We start from the raw sequence: 23,445 nt of genomic DNA, 5'->3' as shown, positions 1-23,445 counted from the left end.
AGAGACTTGGAGTATTCTGCTTCCTACCAGATGTGACACTTCACCAGCTCTGAGTATACCCAAGAGGTAATGATATGGGGATATTAGCAGGAGAAAAGCCCGCTGCAGCTAAACCTTAATCTCACACACTGCTCTGGGGGCTAGCTTGATTTTCATAGGCCTACGCAATGCTTTGAAGGTCTCTGCAGTGCCGCTTGCACACAGCAAGCCAGAACAAAGTTCTGTGGGTAGTCTCAAAGACATGCCTGTCCAAGCTAGCTCTGCCACCCCTGTCAGCGTTGAATGACATTTGTGTGGGGGATTGTAGTGGCCGTAAGAACTACCTACATGCTCGCTTGAATGTGATGAACAGTTTCAACTGAAAACAACCCTTCTTCAAGCATTCAAACCATTTAATTGCAACCAGCTTTTCCTTTTGAAGCTTCCTTACAATTTTCAGAAATAAAATAACCACCTCTAAAACAAAGACTCATTCCCCAACCAAAAGTTTATCACAAAAACTACACAAAACATTAATTTAGGGTTCAGTGAATCATGTGCTTTGGCCCTGAATGATTTTGCTCTCCAGTTCCCATTTTGACAAGAAAACAGAAATGTTAAGTTTGACTTAGATATGCTCATGAGTTTGGATGGCTGGGTTTTATTTTTTTCGGCTCAGCCAGAGGTGAAAAACAGTCATGCACAACTTAGCCCAGAGCACTCCCCAGCTCTGAGGCTGGTTGCATAGCAAACTTTGCAAAACACAGGCATGAGCTAGGAACATGCAGCAGTCAGTAATGTCAGGTTTCAGAAAGCCTGTACTGGCTCTGTGTTATGCTGCGCATTTTCAGACTTTACATTATGGCCTACTGTTGTGCAGTCTGCTAACTGGAGTTATATTAGCCTGATTCTTCCTCTATGGTACTTTAGGTTCTGTCATCTTTTCCTTCCTCTCACTTCCCTCCATCACCTTCCTTTGAAGGATATTTTATCATCTCCTTACTTTGTGATGAGCTGTTCTCATAGTTTCTGCCTGTGAAACACAGGTGCAGACTCTTTGGGCTTGTAAGATGGCTGTAGGACAGAGAAAGAAGTGCACTAGAACAAGAGCTTGTTGCCTCATGGCAATAGGTGGGTGCGCAGTACTCCCCAGGCAAGAGAGCCACGGCTGAGAGCACCCCACAGATCTGCCGGTGGGTCAGGAATGCCACAGCCCCTGGGGACTGGCCTCTCTCTAGGCACTGTGGTTTCCTCTTCACCACCCTGCTCCTTTCAGGCACACAGTACTGAGTGTACACAGGCAAGATTTCCGAGGAGGACGATGTTAAGGTCACTTGCCAGACAGAGGGAGCAAAGTGTCATTTACAGGGGGAAGGGCTCCCTCTTCACCTTCATGGCAGAGAAGTTGAGGACCACTCAGAAGAGGGCAGGGGCAGACATTGGTGTCTCAGGTGTTTCAACTCTGGGCAGGATCCCTAACCTCCAGCCACTACCCTCTCCCCTCCCATTACTGAGAAATACTGGGAAAGGGCTTGGATGCAAGCAAACAAGAGCCAGAGAAGCACATCTTTTTAGTTTAAAAACTCCTAAGGAATAGTGGTAAGGGAATTTATTAAGGTGATATGCACAGAGGCTGAAATGGTCATTTCCACTAGAATAAAACAGCAAATCCAGGGTGCTGGGCTAGCCAGAAAGGTTGCAGGGCAGAAGTTGGGTACATTCCAGCATGTAGTCCCACCACGCTGTGATAAAGGAGTAAGAAACAGAAGACCTACAGGGTAAAGGTAAAATCCAAACCAGATACTTAGTTCTATAGTTTATTTTAAAAACAGGCAACCACCACATTAACAAGCATATAAAACCCATCCAAAATATTCACAATGCTGTTACAGAAAAAGAAAATAACAAAGAGATACCATGTGAGAAAGACCTACACATTTCAGTCCAAGCCAAACACACATCTCTGATGCAAGGTATGGAATGCTCTTATGCACAGCTGTAGGGGTCATTTCCTAACATGTAGATGCCCATATAGAAATATTACATCTGGAAGTGCTGGAGGGTCAAAGGAAGGGCACAGAAATCTGTAACTAAGCCAAAATATGAAAGTTGGGAAAGAAGACACATAGAATACTTCTGAGAATAAATATCTGGCATGGAAGCTTGATAGAAAGCTAGGGAAAACTGGATGTAATAGGACTGCGTTGTGCAAAGCTGGAATATTTAAAATGAAGTGACAGGAAGTATTTCACAGCAGTAAATTTTACTGATCTTTGCAACTGTTTCTCATTAGGGAAGATAGAAATGTCACCACTAGTTACTGAAAATGCCAGATACACACGCCCAGAATATACATCAATGGGAAGTTCTCTGACCTGCTCTGAAGCAGTATGTTGTCAAGAAAGCTTGGGCTATCCATGCTACGACAATTTTGCTGTCATTCCTGTCTTTCTGAGCCTTTCTTCATTTTACGCACCTCGGAATCTGTGGGCCTGCCTCTCTTCTAGGATATCCAGTGATGAACTCCAGCATGAGTTTGCAGACCTGAGTTTGATCAAGTCCGAAAATGCAGAAGATCTTAGAGCAGGAGTTTAAATTGGACCTACCTGTGTGCTACCTTTAGATAGCTTGTGCAGGTCTGGACAGACACGGGCCTGGACTCCCTCTCAGCAGAGCACTGCAGTCAGAGAAGCAAAGCTCACACCCCTTGATTGCAAGTACACCTTATGTGCTACTTTTTGCCTTCCTCAACTGAACTCTGCTAGCTTGGCAGCAAAGGTAGGCGTATACATACTCTCAACTGCCTAGCAGTATGACAAGCAGGGAGACCAATACTTACTGATGTACAATTACTGTCTGCCATATGCCTTTTAACAGAGGCACTATTACAGAGCTGTACACATCTACACAGCATGCTGCACACTGGTGAGCATCACAACAACATCATGCAGCTCTTCCAGAGAGGACACATAGGGCAAAAACATTTGGCCTGCAACCAACTAGTGGACTGAGCACTACAAACCTTTCACACTGCTAAGCTAGCAAGTTCCAGTAGCTCTGGTCTCTAGTCCTGCATCTCTACCTTTGTGAACTTACACATGCCATAACTGACCATGCCTGTGTCCAGAAGGGTCATGCTACATGCCTCTGTCTAATATTTTATAAGAACAATTGCTAAGAAAATACAGCTTTGGAAAATAATTTTTATCCTCGCACACCTTTAAATAACAATCTGCAAATTCCATACTTTGACCTACTAGAATACAACAGACAAGCCAAAAAATAAAATTAAGAGAAGGCAGGAAAAGTTACCATCTGGTTTGCAATCACCACCCTCAATCATCCCATACAATGCTTAACCATGACTGAAAATATAAACTAACAACACCCATTTGCTGCAATACCACACTTTCCAATCAACACTTGGGAACAATATTTAAAATTGCCACACAAGAAATCCCAAATAACAGAGACTTTGGTGGACAAACATACCTCTTCTCACTAGCACGCAATTCTTCGAATTTCTTTCCAGAGGGCACAAATAACTTAAAGGTGATGTGCATAATTGGCTCTGTTGTACATACCATCCAAAATGCCCCACCTCTTGTTTAGTACCACATTTCTCCTTTACAGTCTTATTGCACCTCAAGTCTACAGCATCATTTGTTAGTATAGCTATTTCTCTTAAACATCTTCAATTTCATTATCTGTACATTTTTGTACACCATTAAAAAAATAAATATTTACAAAGTGACATACAAATAAATAAACTTAAGTAAAAGTATGCTTTCAGTCTGTCTATACAAAAAAAACATAAAAAAGCAGGAAAAAATATGCATGTAACTTGGTCCCCTTTTTCCTGAGGCTGAAAAAAGTGCACACTGGATAGGAAAAAGCAAGGAGATGGCTTTTTGGTAGGCTTGTTAAATTCCAGTGTAACACTGCACACACACACACAGATTAGACTCAAAGGGCCGGGGACTTGTTTAGTGGGTCACTTCAACTCACTACAAAAATAGTAATTAGATTCAAATACGTAACGGCCACCGCGTGCATAAGTATGTTAACCCCAAATAGCAATTATAGGTGAGAAAAGCAAAAATATTGCCAGCTCTTCTCTGTTCTCCTGATGTTTGTGACAGGGAAGATGAGATTATTTTTGCAAGTGCCAAGTGCCTTCCAGTACTTGAAAATGGGATCACCCATATCAGATTTGCTTAATTCTGGTAAGCCTGGCAGAATGGGCGAGTATGTGGGTGCAAAGAAGAAAATAGCAGCAATTGAGGGGGGGAAAAAATATCCCAGTTCTCATGGTTTTCTTTGCTCATTCCTTTAATGACTCTTTAAACATGTAAGAGTCGAAGAAGGGGCGTGTCATGAATCTTAGGCAACTTCTTTGTCAGGTTGTATGCTGTTCAGCTCCACCATGGGGTTCTTCTCTACAGGTGATGTGGGGCTGGCTTCTGCTCGTCCTTCAAAGCCCCTGGAGATGTCTTCAAAAGTCCTGCCCTTGGTCTCTGGCACTTTGAAGAATGTGAAGACAAAGAAGATGACCAGGAAAACAAGGAAGATAAGGAAGACATAGGAGCCACATAGTTTCTGCAGGGAGGACAAAAGCAGGAGGTTTTAATTTGAAAAGCTCATAAACTTAAATGCAAGGTCATTTGCTGTTGACAGGTCAAAATTCTAACACCTTTCTCCAACAATGCCCTTACCGACTTTTTTTTCAACACAGCAGTTTTTAAAATTAAATCAGGTTCCTGTGGGCTTCTGAAATGCTTTAATGTTCCTGGGGGTGACCAAAATTGAGGCTTTTAAAGGGAAAGCCTTGATGTGCTAATTAAGATGGCTCTTCCAAATATTTGTAAGCTACAAGCAGTTAAGACAGCAGAATATAAGGTGAGCCACAACACTCAACCTTCAGCAACAAACAGAACACAGAATCAGGGACCTCGGGAAGACTGACCAGTCCTCGCTGAAAGCAGGGACAACTTAAAGGAGAGATCAGGTTGTTAAGGGTCATACAGTCATGTTTTGAAGTCTCCAAGGATGGAGATTCTACAACCACTCTGGACACCTATTCCAATGCTGCAGCACTCTCACAGTGCTTTGCAGACCGAGTCCTTACCTCTGCATAGGGGAAGAGCATTCCCACCAAGAAATTAGAGGTCCAGTTGGAACAACCAGCCACTGCCATGGCTGCAGGCCGTGGGCCCTGGCTGAAAAGTTCTGCCACGATGAACCAGGGGATAGGGCCAGGGCCAATCTCAAAGAGAGCCACAAAGCCAAAAGTGGCAACAATGCTGATGTATCTGATCCACTCCACAACGTCCTGCAAGGGAACAAAACATGATCAGCTGCAATTTGAGGCAAACATGGCACAGCACAATGCCATCTCCAGTGTCACAACTTTCTCAGCTGCACTGTGAACACTGTCACAGTTTCCGCAGCTAGGAAGTTGCGCGCTCAACCGCACACTCAGCTCTAGCCCCAGCTGTACCTGCCTACAGGGCAGAACTGCAGGGCAAGGCAGATGTATAGTCTCACAGGTCCCCTGCTGGGGTCAGTCTGGATGAGAACACTAATTACTCACCTTCAGAGCTAAAGCGACGGTCATGAGAACAGCACACACAGCCATGCCACCCAAACCAACTAAATGGAGGGTCCTGCGCCCTGCACGCTCCACCAGGAACAGCTGGAAACATGGCAGAAGGAGAAAAAAACCCATGACTTTGGCAGCAAGAGCAGAAGAGGCTCCCTTGCTCAGTGTGCTCTGCACCTCTTTTATCTGCCTGTAGCCCTCAATGCCAGTGGTGATCTCAGTGCAGGTCACCAGGCTGCTCCATCCTTGGCACAAGTTTTTCCTCTCTGGTTCTTGCTACTGCCTTCTCTTATCATTCTTTTCCCCCATGCACTCCTTTTCACTCTCCTTTTCTTCTAAAGAGAATAACAATACCTCTGTCTCCCCCTCCTCTCCTCCCACAATGCTTTTAATGCATTCTTTTCTTTGCTTTTATAGGCCATTGCCTATCCCAATGCTTTGCCACAGCCTGGCTACTTGTCTTCAGTCACATCTCCCAAAAAAGCCCAGGCAGACAAGTTACCTCTCACCATAAGGCCCTGTTCCACTTACCGACACAACAGTGAAGACTGTGTTTACCACGCCAGCTCCAATAGTGGCATACACAGGCTGTGTGATACCAGCTCTTTCAAAAATCCCTGTAGAATAATAGAATACCTGGGAAGAGAAGCAAAAGTTGGACACTGTCACGATTCCAGTGTTTGAGAGCATGTCCCTTGTTCTCTGCCTAACGGTTTGCAGGCCCAACACAGAGTTTCTAAGAAGTACTCAACAGTATAAAACAGCATGCTTCCAGTCAAGGTTCATTCACTTGGTGCAAGGCTGCAATGTCTTGCCAGGGTGTGTGGGGGAAACGTGAAAGCCAGTATAATCTCCACCTTCCATCTTAGCAATCTCTGCAGTATCACAGAACAGTGACCTCCAGTCAAGGCACAAAGAGGTTTTTGGAAGCACAGTTCTCTCAACGTTAGTGGTAAGTGCAAGTGTAGCCAGAGATAAGGGAGGCCCAGCAGATAGGACAGGAAGATAACTCACAGCATTGATGCCTGAGAGCTGTTGGGAGAGCTGCAGCATGATGGCAATGATAATGGCTTGACGGTAGTTTGGAGAACGGAAGAGCTCTGCCACAGTTACTTTCTTTTCCTGGGACATTTTGGCACTCTCTTCTTTCATCTCCAGGATGTCTTGAGACACATCTTGTGTACCACGGAGCTTCTGGAGAACTGGAGGGAAGAATCCAAAAATGCCAGGTATAATACCCCCATGGCCAGTAGGTTTCCCCACCCCGCCCTGCTATTTCAGGGAGGGCACACTCGGAAGACTGGTCCACCTGCCAGTTAGCGTTTGGGCCTGCTGCACGGGAAAGACTGAGCCTCTACATGCAGCCTTGCTCATCTTTTCAACCCAGTGGTTGGGGTGCTCTGATCAGCATGGAAACCAGGCCCAGGTCCTGCTCATGTTGCTTGATCTCCAAACTTACATTTGATCCCTAATTCTGTTCACACACTTGCCAGAGCTGACTCCAGCCCTCTGCAGTAGGAGTGGGAAACACCCTCCAAGCTCCTTGTTAAACATCAGCCTATTCCTTGCCTTTCAGGAGGAGCTGACAGAGCTGCAGCAGCTGGTCCTGCTACATCCCAACAGGCCAGGTGCCACTCCTCACATCTTAATCCCACCTGAAATCTCTGTTGGGATGCCAGGTTTCTCACACTTCCTGGCACTGGTGCCACCTAAAGGATGGGAGGGTAGGCCTGATGCCCTCCGGGAGTCACACCCTGATCCACCACAGGCTCCAGAGTCAGTCCTGGCCTCCCACTCAAGTTCGGTGCAGGCTGGGAGCCAGAATACAGCCCTGCCCCTTCAGAGATGAGTTCTTACCTGCTTGCGCTTTCTCTTCCTCCATCTTGTTGATCAATAGGAAACGGGGGCTCTCAGGGCAGAAAAGAAGAGCCACACACTGCAGGATTGCTGGGAGGACCGTGAATCCCAAAAGCAGTGGCCAAAGTGCTTCAGTCCCCATGATTCCCTCCAGGCCAAAGATCTACACCAAGAATTGGAGAGAAATAGAGTGATTTCAATACTCAGATTCCTCACCCCCACACCAGTATGACAGGACCACATCCCACACCTGATGGCAAGTGCAGCCCACCTCACCCTCCCCCAGCCCTCCTTCCCCCTGAGGGCAGGATCAGGTTGTGTCAAGCCTACCTGGGCCACCAGGATGCCCACAACAATGCCCAGCTGGTTGAGAGTGCCAAAGGCTCCACGGAGGCTGGTGGGCGAGACCTCACTGATGTACATGGGCACAAAGCCAGTGCAGAGACCACAGAAGAGGCCGATAATGAAGCGGCCAATAATCAGCATCTCCACTGCCTTTGCCATCTTAGAGAAGGCCATGAGAATGCCACCAGCGAAGGCCAAGACGTTCACCAGTAGCATGGAGTTCCTCCTGCCAGGGTAAAGATGTCAAGACTGAGCTTAAACTGGCAATACAGTAGGAAAAATCAGTGGGAGAGGGGTAAACCTACCCATGACCCCCTGTCTCATGGGTGGGAGAACAGAGTAATTCCCATTCAGCTCCTGCCTTGGCCTGCAACCCTTTCTTTCTTTTTGCAGCCCACACATTCTTGCTTCCTCCCCAGCCTCCTCTTCTTCCCTTCCTCTCACCTCTGCCCTCCTTCCTCCCAACACTCCATTGTAGAAGGGAAAAGCTTCCTAATGGCTTGGATGCCTCTTCCCAACTTACCTGCCAAATCTGTTGACGAACAGGCTGACTGAGAAGGAGCCGATCATACCTCCTACAGAGAAGATGGCCACAGAAAGGGACCACAGAGAGGTGAGGAGCTGTGGGGAGACAGCCTCGCCGCTCCGTTCTGACAGGGTTCTGTTGAAGAACCTCTGGATGATCTGCAAGAGCAACCATGGGGGACAGAGTTACAATCCAGTGGGAGGCATTTTGCACTGGGGAGAGGGGAGATTACTTCTGAGGTCTTCCTTCTGTTTTCAGGAAGGCAAGAAGCAAGGACAGACCCTAAAAATTCAGTAGGCAGCAACAAGTCATACAAGGGGAAGATGAGGGTGCAGAAAGAGGAACTTTCATTGGGAAGTTCAGTAGACAGGTAGCAGTATGATGAGGGAGAGATTGCTTCACTGAACATGGGGGGTGGGGCAGTGTTTATTCAGGAAAACAGGCTTATCTTCTGAATGTTTCTGGGTGATGTGAGTCACTGGAGGTGCTCGGGAGGGAGTGCAAGACAGTTGGGAGCGAGAGGGAGCAAGAAAATGTGACCAGAGAATGGAAGGGAACATTTCTGGCAATACCAGAACTCTGGCAGCAGGGACAGGCTTTCTGGGATGGAAATAGTTTAAGAGACACAGAAAGTTTCACTGAGGTAAGCCTGAAAAACTGCAGCATTATGTAAAACAATCCTTCATTGTCCCATTGGGATGTGACAGGGCTGTGTTGCCAATTTCTGAGGCATGCTCTTTGATAATGAGGGAAATTCTGCAAGGGCCGAGGGGCACATGGCCTCAGAGTGTCTGCCCCCAGCAGATGGCAGCAGGACATTAGCTAGGGAGGACACACACCCCCGCCTCCCACCCCAGTGATGTGACATCTATTCCCGGAGACAGGGTGGATGTGGTATTGGTGACTCAGTTCCTGAGAGAGAGGAACCATCTTATAGTTACAAGAAAACCACATTTCTCGTTTTCTTCATCTCTTCTCTTCTTTCTTAGGCTACAGTCATGAGATGATTTGATCAGAGTGCCCCAGTCACAACCCTTTTACAGGCACTGAATCTACACTTAACACAAGGAATGAATAAACAAATAAAATAAAGCAGCCTGAGGTGGTCCCTGAGATAAACTAAACTAGAGCAACTGTAATCCCTACCAATCCTCAACTGTTTTCTGCATGCTGCTCTCTACATTCTTTCTGCCATGGCTGGCGGCTTCTGACTCAAAACTGAAGTGGCTCACATTCCTCCACACACCAAATATAGACCTATCAGGAAATGGCAGATGGAGCCCTCCTGCCCCCTCTGTACTCCTAATTAAGAGAATTAACCTCTCTGCTTGCTCTCTCTTCTCCCCAAAACTTTGCCCTTCCTGTCCATTCTTGTAGTTGAGAGGGGGTTTTGAATGTCTTCTTGACTTCATAAACCAGAACCAAATTATTAGCTGCTTGGGAGACAGCTCCTCTCCTTTCTACACCTGTTTTCCCATCAGCCCCTCACTCATACCATCTCCCCAACTCATTCTCCCTCTCACCTTCTCAGGAGCATTGATGACACCAGTGTTGTACCCAAACTGGAGAGATCCAATGGCAGCAATGGAAACAGCATAGATAAGGGGTGCTGTGATTTTCTGTGGAAAGAGAGAGAAAACAATTATTTCATTAATTTCATGTTTTCTACACAACTCGAGTTTCTCTTCAGCATAAACAGCAGCTGCAGCTCACAGGTGCCATGTGCAAGCACACCAAGGGCAGGGAATGGGCTTTTATCCAGCAAGGGTGGGTACCAGTAACAGAGACCCTGGAAATGGAGATGCAACTGCACAGCAGGAAAAAGTTCTGTGACTAGAAGTAGGAGGGCCTGTCAGGACCTCCCCTTTATTATCTCCTGACCTGCATCAACTATTCTCAGCTCATTAGTAATGAATACACTGGCTGCATTAGTGGCTGTTATTTTGGGTTGATCTGCTTTACAGAAAAGCTTTTGCTGATCTCTAACTCTTCCCCATGCCAACTGACAAGTTCCCATAAATTGAGTCTCAGATCTTTCCATGAGCTTATACTGGCAGTCACTCCTAACAGTTAAAACATGCACTCTTCAGCAACAGGCCTGCTTTTCCCAGGCTAGAGCTTCCCAACCCTGCCCCAGGGCACCTGGCACAGCAGCTTGCCTCACAGAGGTGGCAGCACTGCTGCCAACCTTCCCGTTTATTTTTCTTGAAGCTGTGGCAATACTTGGTATTTTAAATGAAACACAGTCCTTGGAATTTGAGTATATGTGAATCTCTTTTTATTAAAATAAAATAAAAACTGCTGAGCCCTCAGAGCCATAGAGGAAGCCTGAAAGTCCAACCTCAGAAGTCCCACAGACTGAGAAAATTAAGCGTCAGTGAAAAGCATCTGACATTTTCTATGTTTTTAAAGCTTGTGGCATTTAAGCCAGCTCTGTTAGAGAGGCATGGGGGAGCAGGTGACTCAGGAGTTGGCACAATTTGGAAAGATCATGTTTCTGTCTCAGGCGGGATTGGAAGCTTTTAAAAAAATATTAACAGTCCCTTTTCCAAGGCTTTCCAACTATTGTCCTAAGGCTGGCAGAGGAGAGAAAAGTACCTGCTGAGGCCTACTGTCACAGCTCTTCCAGTCTCTCAGTTTCCGGCTCAGCTCCAGGAGCAGTGGCTCCCAAGGCTACCCAAAATTTTTGCCAATAACCTTCTGCCAGTGCTCATACCACCTTTACCAATCTTTCAAGCCAAGCACGTAGGTGCTTCTGACTTGCACAACCCTCACACAGCTACCAGGTAGGCCCCACTAAACAGAAACTGGGGAAATTACTCTCAGGCATGGTTTCCCCCACCTACATCATGTAAATGTCTCAGGCTGAGCTCTCTTCCTGCCGAGGTTAGTGATGGAGACAAAGGGGACAAGGTCCTTTTCTTGCAGGGGGCACATGATTCCTGAGGTAGCGTTCACACCTGAACACACCCTAGGTGGTCTAGGCCTTCTTCTCCCCGCCACCCTGTGACTGCTCCCCTAATTTTTGAGGGGTTGCAAGGAAATTTGGCACAGAACCACAAGGACACAGCTCTTTCAAAGCACCTGGATGCCTGTAAAAGGGCATTAAGACATCTAAGCACTTTTAGAACTCCAGGCCAGGTCATCCCTAGTCAGCAGTACAGCAAAGCTGAGGACAAAACCCAGCTCTCCACGTTTTCAACAGTGACTCAACACAAGAGCATCCTTCCCCGCAGGGCTCTGCTTTGTCATGGCTTGGAGTGGTCACAGCTGGCCTTCTGGGTGCAGCAGGGACGATAGGGTACCTGCTTTGTGGGTACCCTTTACCTACATGGTACATACATAAGCTATAAGGAGGTTAGTTCTTCTACCCTTTTTCATACTCCCTTCTCCTGGCTATTGCCTGCTATTCATCTCCTACCCAGTCTCCTACCACCTAGGCATCACATGGCCTGACCCACCCCCCCAGTGAGCCAGACTGTGATCTAATGTATGGATCATTTGTTACTGCTGAAAGTGCCTCACTTCCCAAAAGGCAAACAGGGAGCTCAGAAATAGTACAGCTACACCCACCCTATCCAAACGCTCAAGGCTGAGGTCTATACACCAGCAAGGAATTCAAACCACCACCTCTCCCTCCGACCACACGCATCAGCAGCGTTCATTATCCAGGAGATGCTTCTCACCAGCCCCCCTCTCCTTCACTGACTGGAATCTCAGAGTAGTACAACTTGTTGAACCCAGCTAAAGCAGCCTCCCAGCCCTCCTCTGAGCAACCTTGACCAGACGCTCTCCTTTCCCCTGCCTCATCTCGCACTACCCGCACCTCCCATCAATATGGCGGTGAGGGCCTTGGGCTTCCTTGATTCTGCTGTTCCTGTGTAACTGTAATCCCCTGGCATCCTGCATCGGGTTCAGCTGGACATTTGCTGTCTCTCTTTCCTCATGCCTGCCTGCCTGCTTTTCTCCCTTGATGCATTCAAACACACGCAGTCATTAGCTGACTCCGCTGGTGCACGCCTCACTCGTAGCTGCAAGATGAACTGTGATACCGACAAAGGCTCTGACCCCTGCTCTCCAAAGGAGAAAGGGGGAAAGCATATGCTTTGCTTCCTTCTTGAAATTTAAAAATACCTTTATTATAAGCCGTACCACCACCACCAAAAAAATGCCTTTAAGAGTAATCCCGCTTTTAGCATCATGACCCCTGGGACAAACGAGTGCTGCCCTGCCAGCAAAATAAACCTCGTGATCAATACAATAAAATACGGATAGCATCATGTGGCTCATCAGGCCACATGCGCGAAAACAAATCAATCTTGCGATCTGCAACAACCCCTCCCAAACAGTGTATGCCCCCCCCCGCCCCCCTCCTCCCGCAGACGGGGCTCTTCCCGAGTCACCCGCTAAAGGACCGCAGCAGCGGCCTGCCGGCAGCACCACCGCATCCATCTTCACTACGACCAACCGACACCCGGCGGCAGCGGACAACGAGGCGGCGACGAATCCCGACCACCCACCAGTCGCGACCACATCCCCCGCCTCCCCGGCCCTCCGCCGGAGCGCCCGAGCGGCAGCTGCCCGCCGGCGACCGCCTCGCATCGCCCGCAGCGCTGCCGCCGGCGGCGGCGGGGGGAAAGGAAGAAGAGAAATCCGCGCTCCCTCCCTACCTTTTTGGCATCCATCGTCGGCGACGAACGGCGAACGACTGGCGACGAACGGCTGCCGCCGAACGGCTGCCGCGCCCCCACCTAACGGAACCCGCGAGGAGGCGCCGGCTCGGCTCCGCTCCACGCCCCGCCCACGCGCTGCAACCGCGACCGCTGCGAGCCCCGCGCGAGCCTACGCCTTCTCCCCCGCTGAAGCCCGTGGATTTATGGCCTCTGTATGGGCGGGGCTGCTGGGAGGGGCCGGGGAGGAGCTCCCCGGCATCCCGTAATTACCAAAAAAAAAAAAAAAAAAAACCAAACCAAAAAAAAAGCCCCAACAAATCAGCCCTCTGAGCTCACACCACTTTCTGACTTAAAACTGACATCAGCGGCCTTCCGCTAGCGTGCGTGCTGAGCAGCCGGGCTGCCATGGTGCGCGGGCGCGCGGCGAGCAGGGGCAGCCGGCCGGCGGGCAGCCCGCGGCTCCTGCGGCCGGGCTCCGGAGAGAGCGCTTGGGAAAAGTCACAACCGGGCAGGAGAAGTGTTTACCACACTTTCGATGCCACGCAAATGTTAGCTAATGATAGAATACTGGTGATTTGCATGAAAGAAACTGCATGGCATAAAGCTGTTTCCAATCTATGGTTAAAACAGTGAGGCAGGCAGTGACGGGCACAGAGGTAGCCGCACAAACAGCACGGGCAGAAGCCTGAAGTCAAATGCCGTACCCCATGCGTGCTCTTCCCACCTCCCAGTGCTGTGGATGAGGCACAGTTCTGGATAATTGGGTTTGGGGGATTTTTTGTTTGGTTGGTTGTTTTCTTTTCTTTTTTTTTTTTTTTTAATATATTTTTCCCACAAAGCTAGAATCTATGGGGGCAAAGCTGACGTTGTGACCCTGCAGCTGCACTTAGTCCCAAACTTGTACCCTTTCAATCAAACTGCGCTGCTGTGCTTCATACTCATTTGCTGTCCATCCTTCAGGTCAAACAATTGCCAGACTCTTCCAGGACAGTAATGAAGAGCTGTGCTTTGAATCTCAGGCAAAACCACTGTCAAAGAATAAAAGCCTTCACTGAATTAAGAATCTGCCAAGCATTTTGACTCCAGCAAATGGCAACAGCCGAGAGCTGGGGCTGAGGACGAGGGCAGGGGAGAAAGCTGACTTATGCTGTTTTTTCCTTGTTAGGAAAATTATTTTGGGACCACCCATCACTTTTCGTCACCAGATTCTGGGGAACTCGAGCAACCACATTTTAATTTCACTTTTGCTGTTTATTTGGCGTGGTCTCCTGACCACACATAACTGGAAATTAACAGGTCAAATGGGGTGACATTTTCACTCCCTTCACGGGTATTTATGTGGTGGTGTTACAGTATTATTCCCAACAGAAAAACAGTTGTGTAGGAGGGCAAGGGAAGCCTGCACATTCCTCTTTCTTAGGCTATGTGATAAAAGCTCGTCTGCACACCCACAAAGGAGCACAGAGAGACAATGGCAGGAGGAGGACCCCAAACAACACCCTGCCCCAGCTACTCCCCGGCCCATCACAGGAGCCATCAGCACATCAAAGGCCCCATTTGCACACGCCCGGAGGAGAACAGGGGCACAATGCCAGGTGGCAACCCAAATTAAGGGCTCAGAGGAAGGGACCCCCTGCCTGGGCCAGGAGAGCCATCTGCCCCATTGTCCAGGTGTGAAACCCATCACGAAGAGCCAACGGCTGGAGCACCGTTCAGGCTCGGGGAGGGGGGGGAGTGCTGCGTACAGGGGCACCGGACACATTACAGGATGCAGGGGAAGAGCACTTTGGGATTGCACAGGACTTACTATGGGATGTTTAGGGGAGGAATCAAAGGGGGGAAAGGGAGGGATGAGGGGAAAAAAGGGACAGTTGCATGTAAACTGTTGGCTGGCCAGCACACGTGTCCAGCCTTGCCCTGCCCTTGATTAGCACAGTTTGCCCTCTCTTGTTATTAAATTCTATTTCTGACTCTTTTCCTGGGTGAGGGACTCTCTATTTGGGGGTGGGATAGGGTGGTGTGTATGGGGGTCTGAGTGCCAGGTCACAGGGGCCCACGTGCCCGTGGCGCAGCGAGTGCAGGCGTGCAGGTGAGGGTGTGAGCACTAGTAAAGATCCAGCTGGACCAGCTGGCAAGCAGGTGAAGTGGCCTGGGAGCCAGGGGGTGCCTGGAAGGGAGGAGCTGCCTATTGGAGGGACCGGGACAGTCCCAGCCAGCTGCTGGAGAGGCCACGGAGTCTGGGGGTCTCTAGGGGTGAGGCCCACTGGTGTCTGTGTCTCTAAGGGCGAGGCCATGGCAGGTTGGCTACTGGAGGGACCAGGGGAGTCCTGGCCAGCCATGCACGTGCACAGACTTGTGTGTGTGTGTGTGAGTGATGGGGTCTGTACCAGCAACAGGATTGGGGCTGCAGCCTTGGGGTCTCATATGTCCAGGTGCCAGCAACTGGGGAGACTGAGATCCGGGGGCAGACTGAGTGTCTGAGCCCAGCTCCTGGAAGGATCCACCTTATACACGTGTGTGTATATGTGTATATATATGTATTTTTCCCACTATTGGACCTCCATCCTGCTCAGTCTGGGAGGGGAACAGAATGAGGCCATTGGTGCTTTTTGTGTTTGTGTAAATGTTCTGTGTGTCCATATAGATCTGTGTGGCAGCTGTGTATATATGTGTACATATGTGGTATATATGTGTGTTTTTATGCATGTGCCTACAGGGAATACATGCTCAGCCTTTCTACTGGTTGCACCTGGGAGCAAGGAGCTGTGGCAGCCTTGCCTCTATGAGGCTGCCAGATCCGGCCCTAATTCCCTAACACTCTTTGTTTGGCTAATCTTGGCTCACATTTATTTTTCTTTGTCCTAGCTTATTTTCCATATGTTTGCAAGCATAGCAAACTCCACCTTGAATCTGATCAACCAGCTGGCATTAGCTCTGGCATTAGCTCTGGAAATATTAATTTACTGGTTAGTGTGAGAAGTTGCCAAGTTTGGGGATGCTCTAAGCATATCCAAATTTCAGAGGCAATCTTCAGACCGCGCGAAGCATTCTTCTGAAACGGCCTCTTTCCTAGTTTAATCTTGACCCACATGACTCTGTTGCAAGAGCTGAGCAATCCAAACTTCAAGATTAGATTAAATACATACGTAGCTACCAGTCCAACTGCTGGTTTTGGCTGGGATAGAGTTAATTTTCTTCATAGGAGCTAGTATGGGGCTATGTTTTGCATTTGTGCTGGAAACAGTGTTGATAATACAGAGATGTTTTAGTTATTGCTGAGCAGTGCTTACACAGAGTCAAGGCCTTTTCTGCTCCTCACACCACCTCGCCAGCGAGTAGGCTGGGGGTGCACAAAAAGTTGGGAGGGGACACAGCTGGGACAGCTGACCCCAACTGACCAAAGGGATATTCCATACCATATCATGTCATGCTCAGCATATAAAGGTGGAGGAAGAAGGAGAAGGCAGGGACATTCAGAGTGATGGCGTTCGTCTTCCCAAGTAACCATTACGTGTGATGGAGCCCTGCTTTCCTGGAGATGGCTGAACGCCTGCCTGCCAATGGGAAGTGGTGAATGGATTCCTTGTTCTGCTTTGCTTGCGTGTGGGGCTTTTGCTTTACGTATTAAACTGTCTTTATCTCAACCCATGAGTTTTCTCATTTTTACCCTTCCGATTCTCTCCCCCATCCCGCCAGTGGGGAGTCAGTGAGCAGCTGTGTGGTGCTTAGTTGCACAGCTGGGGTTAAACCACAATACCAACTTAGAAGCAACAAGAGTTTAGCTGAAAATTAAATCTCTAACACATGATGCAGAACACAGTGGGTGGCACTTCTTTATCTTTACAGAGCTGGCGGACTAAACACCAGTAAGAGAGAGACACAAGTTCAAAATGCATCACCAAAACCCAAATTTCTCTAAGGAATGTGGGGAAAATACCCCACCCTCCCATTTCATTGAGTTTTGCCCCAGTCTGAATTCATCTGCTGATGCTCAAATATTTAGATTTGAAGTTTGCATCACAGCCTGTTCCTCCTAAACATCAGTTTTGTTTCTGTCCTAGGACACATACCACATCACAGATAATTCTTCTGAAGATCAGCTGTTGGGAGAAGTACCTTAATACCTCCTTAGCAGAGCTATCTGATACTGCACCAACTAAAACTATCCACCTAGTGTTTTTGTGAATACAATACTCGGGTATTATGCAAAATGCATTAACTGCACTAGGATGGAGGCCCACTGCAGGTTGCCAGTGGCCAGCCAGACATAAGATTTCTAAGGGAAGGGCCAGGCAGAACTGGCCCCAGGTAGAACTTGACGCTGGCTGCCCCACATTAAACACCAGTATCCTAACCGCAGAGCTATGGGGATTGGGAAAGGCTCATCTTTTGGTTAACAAGCTTTTTTCTTTTTAGCTTTGAGAACACTTGCATGTCTAAACTAGTGCATGCCAACTAACGTTTCATTTCCAGGGAACTTACATTTTCTGAGGAAAGCTATTTTAGTCAGAGAATGCCCATTTAGCATTAAGCAAGTGCCCCAACAACAGGCAAGCCTTTTCTTATCTTAATTTATCACAGAGACTGAAGCTGGCAAGTGACCCCACAGAACCACCTTGCTGTGGCTTTTTGAGAACGTCAGCGGAGCTCCAACAGGTACAGTTCTCTGGCAAACACATTTCATATACCCAAGGCTTGGGGATATATGGCTTGGCTTCATATACCCTTGGCTCAAGGGACAAATGAGGAGAAGGCACAAGAAATCGTGTGCTAAAAAAAAAAAAATTTTTTTTGATCCTGTCCATGCCTCCACAACCTAACAGGAACAGAGACTGATCAACAGGGACTGATCAAACACAGGGTCATCACTGTGCTGTCCAAGCTCCCGGCAAGCTATATTTTACCTTACGCTAGCTGCTTTGTCATATCTGCCCAACTTTCAGTTCAGTGGTGCTGCCCTGTATGATGATGCTCTTTCCAGGCTCTCTTTTCCCCCTCCAAGTTTAGTGAATCCTTTCTCATGTTTCTTATTATTTTGCCTGGAGAACAAATTCTTCAGTGATAAGAAGAGCAGGGACAAGGAGGATTATTATGCAGTGTTTGCCTTGAGAGATGATTTTGTGCTTTTCTGTTTGTTGTGTTTATAACAAAAGATCGTTCAGAACAAAGGAGAGAGAATGAGAGCCAGCATGGGCCAGATGCTTCCCCCACAAGCCATGAGTAACTTTCATTGTTGAGAGGAGCTGAGAAGGACTGGGGGGAAAAGGAGGAAAGATAAAAGAGAGAAACAAGATGATGGGTGGGGAGTAGGTTGGCTCGTAGACAACAGGAGGTTAAGAGAGTGAGAAGAGAACCAATGGAGAGACAGAAGGCAAAAACAAGAAGAAAGGAAAAGGCATAATGAGGTGAAGAAAGAAAGCACTAAAACAGATTAGAAGGGCAAGGCAGAGGAATAAAAGAGAAAAGGAAGGAAAAGGCAGCAGCAGAGTACCAGAGGAAAAGGGATAACAGGTGAAAAGATGGAAAAGATGAACACAGAGAGAGAGAGAGGTACAGGAGGAAATTGCAGAATTACCCAACTAGGAGAGCACAGACACAGCACTGGAGAGGTCATGGCATTAAACCAAAGTTGCCTTTAACCTCTGCCCTCTACCACAGTGAAATGTAGGTTGGAGCTAATGTCTCCGAAAACTTTCCTAATTAACCTAGTTGATTAATCAAATCACTGAAGTCAAAAGTCCTTAATACTTTAACAATCGCTTGCAAAGGGGAAGTAACTTTTGTTTAAAAAATGAGTAGTTCTGCAGAAACCAACACGCTGGAGAGTAAACCACGAGCAGTAGCATCGTATTGAAAATTCTGTTTCCTGTGTCTGTCTCAGTGCTACATGAGAGACGTGACAAGCCCCAGAAAGTCATCGACGGTTTCCTAGTCCCACTTCCTGTAACACTTCAGACCTTGTCCTTTCTTTCGCTCTGATTGGAAAAAGACTCCTGCCCAGCATCTAGGCCACAAGCCTACTTTTTTCTGATTGATGTTGCCTGGGCAACCAGGCTTTCTAGCAAAGAGAGGAGCTATATATCTGTGCATTTGCCTTTTTCTTGTGCTATCTGTTTATCTTGTTTTATTCTAACTTTGGTCCACATCTAAGAATAGCAATAATGAAGTACGTGCATGTGACTCACAGAGAATGCTGTAAATATATTGTTTCCATAAGCAACCACCCTTCTTATGATCTGTCTCAGTTTCTGCCTCCTTTTCTCTGGAACATACAGGCAACAGGTGAACTACGTCCGAAACTGCCCCAAAGCCCATGTCTCAGTCCTGGACTGGGGAGGTGGAGGCACCAGCAGAGCTGTGATGGGAGCTCAGTGGTGAGCTAGCAGGAGGCTGCAGGGCAGGAGCTCTGGGGTGAGGTTTTTTTATATATCAGCCACTGCACCTCAACAGGGTTTTCTCCACCCTGAGCAAGAAACTGAATTTGAAGGGCAATGTAAGAAAACAACCTGGCTAATGAGGTTAAATTAAAAACCATCAGCATCAGTAGAGGAAAAAAAATGTACGAAGGAGTAAAATTACAAAGACAATTTCCTAGCAAAGTCCTGATCGGCAGCATAGCAATAGGAAAATACACCTGGTTCAGGAGAGTGGTTGGACCGAGGGTCGGTTCATGAAGAGGCCAGGGGAGGAACAGAAGGCATGGGATAGAGGAAATTAGTGTTGCCATTCAGTTGAGACCTCAGATGACCCTTCCCTCCTTTTCCCGAAGGCTGAACAGCATAAGAGGGCAAGGTGAAGAGCGCTCCCGAACACCACACACCGCTCCTGTACTGTGATCCTCCTGCATAAGGAGTGGGTTGTTTTTGATAAGTCTTCACAAAACTAATCTTCATTTCATATTTCTCAAGAAAATACTACATTCAGATGGAAAAACATTATTTTTTAAGAAAGTGAAACAATTTTTCTCTGGAAATCATAAAAAGAATCCCTCTTTGGTAAGTGCGGGGCACGGTGCCAGCCCAGCGAAAGGATGATGGGAAGTTTGATGAATTCAGCTAGACAATGTTCTCTAGCTGCTTAACCAGCTGCAGTGTTTCAGTCACACAGATACTGATCAGAAAGCATAGGCTTCCTCACAGCAGCATTTTATGCCTAGCCTGGTCAATCCAGCACCAGTGCAATAGGTGCTGGGGCATGCTGCCTGCTGGCACATGGAGCCAGTCTGGGCCTGCACACCACGGCATTGGGTGGAGGTGTTTCAGCAGTGTAAGCTACCTTATCTCAGGTCCCCATTTAGGCATACTTCTCACACTCCAACATTAGTAAAAGAAAACTACATGCACAGCCAGCACATACGCATACATCATGCAGAGTCGAACCCACCCACTATACATACACACTCCCCAGCAAATACACGCGTTTTAGACACACTTATATGGACACAGCAGCTCAGACACAGAAACACACTGACACATAATTGGGCACAAGCAGAGCTGCAGATTCACAAACCCCACTTCTGGAGGCATTTCTCATAGAGCCACATTCTGCTCCCAGGTACCTGGCCCGAATCACACTACATTTTCCAGCAATGGCATGAAGGGTTGTAGCCTGGGGTGGGGGCGGAGGAGCAGAGACGGTGAAAATGGCTCACTGAGATCACATGTGATGACAGCAGCAGGATTCACAGGAAAGAAACAAAGCCCCTGGCTGACCCTTCTCCGCTTCCCTCACTGTTGTAATCTAAAATTAGCTGCTGTTGAGCTGGAAACACTCAGACAGCAGGATCTGAGCCTCCCACTCTCCCTATGCGGGCTTGTTTCACCTCATGGGCTAACAATGGCTAAGCCAGTCTAGCACACAGGCGTTTATCACTCCTCTCCCTGCAGGAGATGCTCTGAGCTGCCCTGTGGCAGTGCTTCTGTCTCCCCCCCAAGCACAGCACCCCACACTCGCTGCTCAGTAGCCAGGAGCACAAGGAGCAGCCTTGTGTAGGACGAGAAAGACGGCAATGTGAAGAGTGCTCCTGAACACCACACACCGCTCCTGTGCTGAGATCCAGGCGGAGCAGATGAGGAAAGATGAGATTAAATCCACCTTTAGGAAGAGCTGCCTTATGCAGCCAGTCCCGCTCTGCATTGCCAGCAGGGTCAGCCACCAGAAAGGGGGCAGCAGGAGGGATCCTGGCATGCAGCCTCATCATCCCATCCAGGCAGTTCTGCCCCGCTCGCCCTTGGAAATGGGGTGCCAGCAAGCCAGGGTGGGCATCTCCCCTAAGCTGCCTCCTCATTTTATACAGACACTTTTCAGGGGAAGACCACACATTTCCTGATTCATGCTCTCTGTCTTTTCCCCAGTCTCCTTCCTCACCCTCCACTGATGCTGCCCTGCTCATGCAAACCCATCTGGCTCTTGCATTGCTCCCTCTGGGTGCTCCACACACCCTTTGTCCTCCCCCAGGATCATTCCTACACCCTTTCACAGCTCACTTCCACTCCTACACACACATGTATCTGCTTGCCCATGGGCCTCCTCATCTTTTTGAAAACTAGAGTAGTTACATTCAACTAGCCTAGCTGTGCAAGGATGCTGTGTACACAAATGCTCAGGTGTGCTTCTACAGGCAGGTGGAGGATTCTCTGGGGCCTGTATTACATCTGCATTTCTATATAAAATGTTCATCTCTGAGTAACTTTATGTTCTGATACATAAACAGATATGTAATGTGTGCTATTGCATGCCTGTACAAATACTAGCATGTCTGAGATTAACAGTGCATGAATTCATAATATTAAAACGTGTACATGTGTATTACTTTATGACCATATATATGCACATGCTTTTATTTCTGAGCATACTTTTAAATATCTAAAGATATTTGCACACATGCAGCTTCGTACATACAAAGGTATGTACATATGCATGTGTTCTTATGAATGTATACACAATATATAGCTGTATTTTTGTTTGTGTTTGCATATCTATGCTTGCTTGCATTCATGTATCTACTATATTTATTTATATGTATGCATTTCTGTGTACTAGTATTCACCTGTTCCCTATTTGGAAGCCTATATTTTTATTGTTTATTTCTACTGGGCACAGGTTGCCCAAAACCAAACATTAACTTTCACATTCACATTAGCATTCACATTAACAAAAATAAAAGCAAAATAAAATCCTACATGGAAACTTTTGTAGGTAATGGAGGAGGCTTTTTTCTTAGTATTATGTTGTGCAAAAAATATCACTCTTTGCAGTGATAAGGTCTCAAAACCCGGAAAAAGAGAGCACTTGAACAGTAGAGATAAGATTCTTGCTGAAAGCATGAAGAAACTTAACACTACTGACCAAATCCTCAAAAGAAATCTGTACTTTTCCAACAAGATGTGAAGGGCAATACTTTTAATATTTTACATCAGCATTTGAAAGAGGGTGGGCCACAACAGCTGTTCTGCACAGCTACCCTTTGCTTTACACTTAAGTGTAAGGAGAGGTCCTTGGTACTCCCCAGGGGCAGCTCCCAGCAGAGGTTGCTGTGGGAATCGCACAGGAGCCATGGCTGCTCTGGCCAAGGCCTCTCCCAAAGAAAGCTTCGGAAACTGGAGAGGTCACAGTCCTGGCTGCACGGCTCCCTCTTTCCAATCCACATTACTCCAGCAAGAGTCCTCCTCCCAAAATACTTTGTTTGCCCCCAAACAGCTCTCACTGCGGCCCTGTTTCTCAGTAAGGAACAGGCCAGCTGCAGAGAGGTCAGGGACTCCTTCATAAACAGGCTTAGAGGCAGAGATGGTTTAAATACCCTCAGTACTGAGAAGCTTCAGCTCTGAGTTCCCCAGAGATAACACACATTGTGGGACAGCTGGGAGGAAACAGGCTCAGCACTGCTCTGTGTCTTTTGGTCTATGAGAGCAACAGCTTCATAAAGCGTCTATGCCACTTGTTCCAACAGGGACTTCACTCTTGGAGTGAATCCCTTCAAGGGATTGGGGTGGATTGTACAGGTATGTATTGCACAGAAACCACCATTAGAGTTGGCTCTGACCCTGCTGTGGTCTGCCTGAGCAGACAGGCAGTGGACAGTGGGGATGAGCTGTCCATCTCACAGCTCCAGGTAGGGCTGAGGTGGTGTTCACAGGGGAAGCCATCACGCATCTTTCCAGGAGGGAAAGTGCTTGGCCTCAGGTCAGTGCTTCTGCACAGATTTGTTCCAGTTTAATTGACCAGGTGGGAACAGGGTGCACTTTGTTTGAAAGAGATTATACTCCTGAATTAGCTCTCCTGCCAAGTCTGTTATCGCTCTGCAAACAATGTGAGTATGGGGAAATGGACCTGGGAAAGCAGAGACTGGATGCATGAGGAAGAGCTTAGATTCCTCTGTTGATGACACAGATAAGTAGAGCTGGCCATTCCTCAGCTCAGAAACTAAAGAAATGAGATGGCAGGTCTAGGATTGCAAGGAGCCA

At 47.7% G+C, this 23,445-nt stretch overlaps 1 protein-coding gene across 1 annotated transcript; it reads right to left on the bottom strand.

Annotated features, from left to right (window-relative positions):
• Nucleotides 1-1,758: 1,758 nt before the first annotated feature.
• On the bottom strand, nucleotides 1,759-13,066 carry LOC127016489 (solute carrier family 2, facilitated glucose transporter member 3). Its single transcript, XM_050897012.1, has 10 exons — nucleotides 12,980-13,066; nucleotides 9,833-9,928; nucleotides 8,307-8,467; nucleotides 7,769-8,009; nucleotides 7,439-7,601; nucleotides 6,596-6,783; nucleotides 6,113-6,217; nucleotides 5,573-5,674; nucleotides 5,108-5,311; nucleotides 1,759-4,578 (listed from the first exon to the last, which is right to left on the bottom strand). Exons 1-10 carry the CDS (start codon nucleotides 12,992-12,994, stop codon nucleotides 4,363-4,365), a joined length of 1,491 nt encoding a protein of 496 aa, XP_050752969.1. The 5' UTR covers nucleotides 12,995-13,066; the 3' UTR covers nucleotides 1,759-4,362.
• Nucleotides 13,067-23,445: the final 10,379 nt, after the last annotated feature.

Source organism: Gymnogyps californianus, chromosome 1, assembly GCF_018139145.2.
Source record: "Gymnogyps californianus isolate 813 chromosome 1, ASM1813914v2, whole genome shotgun sequence".
NCBI lineage: Eukaryota > Metazoa > Chordata > Aves > Accipitriformes > Cathartidae > Gymnogyps > Gymnogyps californianus.
This window is presented reverse-complemented; position numbering and strand designations above follow the sequence as displayed.

Coding starts and splice junctions, on each gene's coding strand:
- LOC127016489 (XM_050897012.1), bottom strand. Junction 8,468..9,832: donor TCATCAATGCTCCTGAGAAG/GTGAGAGGGAGA, acceptor TTGCTCTTGCAG/ATCATCCAGAGGTTCTTCAA. Junction 5,312..5,572: donor CCGTCGCTTTAGCTCTGAAG/GTGAGTAATTAG, acceptor GTTCCCTTGCAG/GACGTTGTGGAGTGGATCAG.